General features: G+C 40.2%; 1 protein-coding gene across 5 annotated transcripts in view; it reads right to left on the reverse strand.

Annotated features, from left to right (window-relative positions):
* LOC107048730 (sphingomyelin phosphodiesterase) overlaps nucleotides 1-7,178 on the reverse strand; it is an 8,849-nt gene extending 1,671 nt beyond the window's left edge. Inside the window, exons 1-7 of one of the 5 annotated variants that reach the window (XM_015272073.1) lie at nucleotides 6,989-7,178; nucleotides 5,179-5,284; nucleotides 4,137-4,246; nucleotides 3,801-4,073; nucleotides 1,389-1,781; nucleotides 532-1,067; nucleotides 39-416 (exon numbers count right to left, since the gene is read on the reverse strand). In XM_015272073.1, the coding sequence (XP_015127559.1) occupies nucleotides 39-416; nucleotides 532-1,067; nucleotides 1,389-1,781; nucleotides 3,801-4,073; nucleotides 4,137-4,246; nucleotides 5,179-5,284; nucleotides 6,989-7,009 (1,817 nt within the window). In that variant the 5' untranslated portion in view covers nucleotides 7,010-7,178. Of the gene's footprint in view, nucleotides 1-38; nucleotides 417-531; nucleotides 1,068-1,388; nucleotides 1,782-3,800; nucleotides 4,074-4,136; nucleotides 4,247-5,178; nucleotides 5,285-5,578; nucleotides 5,624-5,648; nucleotides 5,880-6,921 lie in introns of those variants that run through there. The other 4 variants (XM_015272076.1, XM_015272074.1, XM_015272075.1 and 1 more) reach the window with 4 other exon arrangements.
* Between the last annotated feature and the right edge of the window lie 99 nt (nucleotides 7,179-7,277).

Consider the following 7,277-nt stretch of genomic DNA (forward strand, 5'->3'; position numbering starts at 1 on the left):
AAAAAAAAAAAAAAAAAAAAAAAAAAAAAAAAACCTACTTGTAGTAACGATTGAAGACTTTCGTATTGTTCATCATTTCCCCAAGTAGCTCGTCCCAATCCCTGGGCAGGAGTGATGGCATACCGAACGCCCCCTGTGCGCTATACAATTTCTTCCAAGTTGGGAATCCCCTGGCATTGGCCTTCTGCAGATTCATGATCCAGGTCTCATGATCAACGACCTGCCTCGTCGACGACCCTTGATCATCGTCGACGTAATAAATCCTGTATCCAGGATTGAGATTGTCATATGGCGTCACTGACGGCCCTACGTATGCTACACTGACTGGACGAGTGAGATCATCAGTGTCGTAGAACAATTCAAATTCGTCGTAGTGGGTGTGGCCGAAGAATTGTGCAGTTATTGTTGACTCGTATCTGTGAAAATAATAATTTAATGGAAGATGTAATTGATCCAAACAAAGGAGAGACTGAAGAAAAACTCAAAATATCGTGGTTGAATTCTCACTCATCATCAATTATGTTCAATCACCTGTTGATGATCCTGTAATAATTGGCAGACCAGATTTTGAGACACTCAGAGGTGCCTGGTGGCATGTGTCCAATGATGTGCACCTTCTCGCTTCTGTTCTCCGCCCCTTGAAGCTCATCAATCAGCCACTGGAGTTCATTAGCCGGATCTGTACTATTCATCAACAGCCAAAAGTTCTTATCATTGCAGTAATTCGTGTTGACCGAAATTATTCGGAAACCAGGTCTGACGAGCACCGAGTAGAAAGCACCGCGCTTGACGGTATTGGAGGCATCTGTTGGTAGCCATCGTCGCCACTGATTATCCAGTTCATCGTACAGCCAGGAGACACTGAAATCCGATGGAGCCAATTTCGTGGGAAAACTGTTCACTGGGGCAGACTCGTGATTACCGAGGGCCGGGAAAATCGTCACGTTTGGAAAGGATTTTTTCATATCTTCCATTATATTTCGGAGGATTTGGAGGTTCCCTTCGCGGGTCTGATTCCAAATGTCGTGAGGGGGGAGATCACCTGTCCAGAGAATATAATCAATATCCTAGAAGAAATTCACATAATTTGTTTGGATAAATTGAGCTGGATTCGGAGAATACTGTGAATGAACATTTGAGGAAAAAAATTTGGTGACACACTGAGAGGAAAAATTAGCTCTGCCGAAAGACTATACGTTCCACGCGAGAATACTACTACGAAAATTATCATGTTTTGGTGGAAACTTTATTTTTTGTCCTCAAGTAAATTGATTCAACACGACAAAAGACCTCTTCAGGGGAACATAATTTTTCGGCAGAAAATTTTTTTTCTCTCAGTGCAATTTCCGTTCAGATTTCTATTTGAGCTTTTATACCCGATCACTTACGGAGTGAATAATCTGTATGTGCTTGAGCATGTGATCAATTGTTCTTTTGGGGGTGTCACATCCCCGGTAATCGCCCCATTTTCCCGCGGCGTCTTCAGGAGTCGCTGGTTTTCCATTGATCGAACGACAGCAGAGGGGATTGCCGCATTTGGCATTCGATCCTTCCTGATAATACGGATCGTAATGAATGTCCGAGAGCTGCAGGACTTTCAGTCTTTTGGCTCCCACTCTCGGCGGACTTGGAACAGTCACCGGAGGCTTTGGAATAGGTGGAAAGGTCACTTGCCACTCGAGCAAGGAGTCGGGCACATATTCGCATTCACCACTCATCACAAAACTGCAGGTGCTGTCAGCTCCCATTTTTGTGTTCTTGAGGATGTAGTATACCTGAGGCTGCGATGAATAAATCATGTTATTTAAGGGAAATAAACACGCATTTGGAGGCTGAAGGAAGGTGTTGAGAAGTCGTCGAAGGACTCAGGGCCAACAATCAGGAAATTCGTGATGAATGAAGTGGTTTTTTATCATTTGATGGTCATTCTTTGTTTAAGTGGTTTAAGACCATCAGTTTTCGAGCCATTTTATTTGATACGAAATTCCCTACATTTGTCACTCTGGATGTCCCGATGACTTCTCAATAGTTTTCGAGATATTTCAATTGACAGTGGGTCATTGTAGCAACAGCGAGAGCACCCTCACTCGAGAGTGCATCTGTTGTGCGTGAACACATGACTGTGGGCATCGCATTCTCTCCATGCGCAGTGGTCGACTGCGCAAATTCCGTTGAGTTTTTTGACATGTGAAATTCAAAGAGAATTAGAATTTAGAGAGAAAAAATCCCGCAGCGCGCAGCCGGGATTCGAACCCGGGACCTCCCAGTTACGCGTCGGTTACTCTTCCAATTGAGCTACCGGGACCTACGGAAATTTTCTCTCTCCAAATTCGCCTCACAACACCGTCTAACCATCTTCAGGCATTAAATAAATTCAAAGAGAATTCAGGGATTCCTCTACCACGAAATTTCGATAACGAGAGCTAAGATGTTTGCATCCTGACGTCCACATCCTGAGAACTACGATTCGCAGAGATGAGAGTTGGAAACCATTTTATTCGATATGAAATTCCCTACATTTGTCACTCTGGATGTCCCGGTGACTTCTCAATAGTTTTCGAGATATTTCAATTGACAGTGGGTCATTGTAGCAACAGCGAGAGCACCCTCACTCGAGAGTGCATCTGTTGTGCGTGGACACATGACTGTGGGCATCGCATTCTCTCCATGCGCAGTGGTCGACTGCGCAACTTCCGTTGAGTTTTTTGTGACATGTGAAATTCAAAGAGAATTAGAATTTAGAGAGAAAAAATCCCGCAGCGCGCAGCCGGGATTCGAACCCGGGACCTCCCAGTTACGCGTCGGTTACTCTTCCAATTGAGCTACCGGGACCTACGGAAATTTTCTCTCTCCAAATTCGCCTCACAACACCGTCTAACCATCTTCAGGCATTAAATAAATTCAAAGAGAATTCAGGGATTCCTCTNGGGACCTCCCAGTTACGCGTCGGTTACTCTTCCAATTGAGCTACCGGGACCTACGGAAATTTTCTCTCTCCAAAATCGCCTCACAACACCGTCTAACCCCCTTCAGGTATTAAATAAATTCAAAGAGAATTCAGGGATTCCTCTACCACGAAATTTCGATAACGAGAGCTAAGATGTTTGCATCCTGACGTCCACATCCTGAGAACTACGATTCGCAGAGATGAGAGTTGGAAACCATTTTATTCGATATGAAATTCCCTACATTTGTCACTCTGGATGTCCCGATGACTTCTCAATAGTTTTCGAGATATTTCAATTGACAGTGGGTCATTGTAGCAACAGCGAGAGCACCCTCACTCGAGAGTGCATCTGTTGTGCGTGGACACATGACTGTGGGCATCGCATTCTCTCCATGCGCAGTGGTCGACTGCGCAACTTCCGTTGAGTTTTTTGTGACATGTGAAATTCAAAGAGAATTAGAATTTAGAGAGAAAAAATCCCGCAGCGCGCAGCCGGGATTCGAACCCGGGACCTCCCAGTTACGCGTCGGTTACTCTTCCAATTGAGCTACCGGGACCTACGGAAATTTTCTCTCTCCAAATTCGCCTCACAACACCGTCTAACCATCTTCAGGCATTAAATAAATTCAAAGAGAATTCAGGGATTCCTCTACCACGAAATTTCGATAACGAGAGCTAAAATGCTTGCATATCAAAAAAATTCATAATGTTATTCATTTCAGTGGATCTTAAATTAAGATTCTTAACAATAGTTTAAATAATGGGATGTTGGAATAGTTGTTCGTCGATCCTTTGCCATCTAGGAAAACATTTTTCTCATGAAAAAAAAATAAGAAATTGGTCTCCTACTCACCACAAATTCCTCGACGATGCCTTGACAAACCTCCACAGGGAGACGTGCCTTGCATCCGTCGTAAATTGAATCCTTCATAACATCCCTAGCAAACTTATCACTGATGGGACTCAAGCCACGAATCATGTTTTGTACAAAATATATAGCAGCATTACAGCCGAAACAGTTCATATTATTAAATATTGACCCGAATTTTTTGGCATTTGATGGTCGGTGGAACTGGCTCGACCATTTCTCATCTTCCGCGGTCCAGACTAATCTGGAATAGTTCACCTGAAACGTCGCTTGTGAGAGAGTTCGATCGAATTATTCACTCTGAAAAATAAGGAAACTCACCTTGCTCGTTCCATCAATGGGAGTCGCGGAAATCGTTTGCAAGGCAGCACTCTTGAAGGCCTCTTTGGTCTTGGTTCCAGAGTCCTCGTTCAGTCGCCTTATGACAACTCCTAACAAAAAATTCGGTGGAATCAGTCATTTTTCCATTTTTCGTTCAAGTTACGTTTTTTATCTTTTCGCTTTGAAATTTATCCTCGATTGATAGATAAGATTCTGGCCGTTTCCACCGTCACGACCCTTATATGTTATTTCTTTCTGACCTTCATTGGACCCCTGACCCTCGCGACCCTTATAGAGGTAGAATATATCTCTCTACATTATAAAAATCCAAATCGACTTCTGGTGATACAAATTTGGTACTAGAAATTAAAAGTCACAAGGGTCATGAGGGTCAGAATAAGGATCACGAGGGTCAAAATAGGGGTTATGAGGATGAGAATAAGGGCCACGAGTGTCAGAGTAAGGCTCACAAGGGTTGGAATAAGGATCACGAGGGTTAGATTAAGGGTCAAATTAAGAGTCCAAATAAAGGTCACAAGGGTTAGATTAAGGGTTATGTGGGTCAGATTAAGGGTCGCAAGATTGAGGGTCACAAGGGTCAGAGTAAGGGTCCAAATAAAGGTAACAAGGGTCAGATTAAGGGTCGCAAGATTAAGGGTCACAAGGGTCAGAGTAAGGGTCCAAATAAAGGTCACAAGGGGTATAATGAGGATCACGAGGGTCACATTAAGGATTAGAATGAGGATCATGAGGGTCATATATGGCGGTTGGCGAGCGGAGCGAGCAGGGGGCGTAGCCCCCTAGCAAGATTCTGATCATTGTAAAATTAAGGCTTGTGATCGTTTTTGACCGTTAAATGTCTTTTTGTTTTTTTATAATAAACTCTGATCTTCATGGAAAAAAACACCTTATTAATTTGTACACCTAATATATCCAAATGTTGACTAAGATTTCTTGACATTTTTTCCTTGAAAATACATACCTAATAAGATTTTCATTTTTATGGCGAGAGCATAAAAAAAATTATGGTTTGTGTTCTCACCTGAAGTGTGTGAAATCACGGCTAGACAAAGGAACAAAATGCACTTCCAAAAATTACCGCTTTTGTTCATCATGATATTGTTGATGTATTCCAATCGAAGGGTTCTCTGCAACAAAGACACTTCTAGTTGAAAGTAAACATTCAACTGAAGCTAACAAATAAATTTTGAACATTTTCAGATAGTTCTTTCACTTTTCCACGAATATCTCGGGATCGAAGGGAGATAGCGAAATTTTCACTACCACCTTTTTTGTAGCTCTCAGTTCGCCCTTCAAAAAAGGTGATAACAAAAAATTTTTCATCTGCCTTAGTTTCCGAGATATTCATCGAAAACTGAGCAATAGTCAAAATCGACTTGAACCGTTTTACCGCTTCGCTAGTGAATTATTTCACGAATTACCAAATTGTTTGCGTTGTATGACGACTTCATATTAACGAAATATTAAGGTATTTATGTAATTATTTTTTACCTCGAAATGATTATTCCCGCAAAAATAAAATGACCGGAGTTGCGGATTTTCAAGGAATTCGCTTCAGCATTTCACGGTTGAATATCAAATTTTTATTATTGGAGAGTGTTTTGTGTCTCTGTTGAGTCTCGGCTGACTGTTACGCGAAACTGAGTGTTATTTTCGTTGGGTAAGCGATAGGGTTGGGGTCAGGTAGAAGAGTCCCATCGTTTGGGCCTCGCTTGGTGAAGAGAGAGGCACGAGCTACAGTTACTGAATCGGAGAAAATATAGCGCATATTTCGAAGGCTACTGTTCACCTTGGGAACAATGGGACATGTTTGATGTTACGGTTTGAATAATGTTATTGTTATTCGTTTACTGAGAAGTCAGTCTAGACCGAATTAAAATCCAGAAAATTTTTTCATTAAAATCAAATAAAAATCTTTGTTTGAAATTTTTTACTTGTTTTAAAAGAGAGGATTTAGTTATATCAAATGAACAATTTATCAATTGCGAATGAAATTTTTATTAAATTGAAGGAAACAATTTATTCATTTCAAATGAAGAGTTCTTATTTTAAGAAAATCACATTTTCATGTATTTTGTAAAGGGAATTCGAAATGATGTTGCACTTCGCCTCATTCGCCCCTAATAATTATTGCATTTTTCTCTTGCAATTTTTTTTTGGCAATTTCAATTTTGGAGCGATAATAAATTATTAGTATCAAATAAATTTTTGTTACGTTCGAAGAAAAAATGTATTTATTTCAAAGAGATTTTTTTAATATAAGAAAAATTGGTATTTTTCATTAATGAAAAAACCTTGAGAATAATGGGACATCTTTAATTGTTATTTATTTATTGAGAAGTCAACGGTCTAGGCCAACTATCGGGTCAAGTCACGCTGCAATATTTACGTGAAGGAAATTCGCACATGAAAGTGTCCAAACAAATATTTTATTTGAATTAAATAATTTTTTCGGCAATTTCAGAAATACTTTTAATGGAAATTAATAAATTGCGATATTTTTTCAAAGAAACATATTTTGTTTAAAATTAATATGACGAACTTCACGGAAATTTTATATAAAATTTCTAAAGTTACAAAATTTATTGAAAAAATAATAATTTTATGAATTTATTTTTTCAATTTTATTTTCATATGTGAAACTTCGAAAAACACCACAATTAGTTGTTATCACTTCATCTAGTGTTCCTGGATCACAAAGAAGTCGACACAAACGTAATTACGTCGTTAGATTTGTGAACGAATCGTTCTTAATTGCACGTACTTAATATCGAATATTCCGAAGGCTCGACAAAAACATAATTACGTTGTTAGATCTGTGAATGAATTACTCTTAATAGCACTTTTGACATATTTCTGAAGACAATCACTGAATAATCACGAACAAATTCCTCTTTATAATTGATTATCTTCAGTGGTTCCTTCCCCTTGAATTATCGGATTTTCTCGAGTTTAAAAAATAGCTTGAGAACAGTTTGGACTACCGCGTGACTGTCGCAGGGGATCACCAAGATCAACTAATGAACGCATACAGCTTCGGAGCGATTACTCACGTGGTCTACGTCAACGAACGTCCATGGCTTCCCGGAGAATTCAACCCCCCCCCCCCCCCCCCCCCCC

The sequence above is a fragment of the Diachasma alloeum genome, unplaced genomic scaffold (assembly GCF_001412515.2).
Source record: "Diachasma alloeum isolate Michigan unplaced genomic scaffold, Dall2.0 Dall_scaffold_00196, whole genome shotgun sequence".
Taxonomy (NCBI): Eukaryota; Metazoa; Arthropoda; class Insecta; order Hymenoptera; family Braconidae; genus Diachasma; species Diachasma alloeum.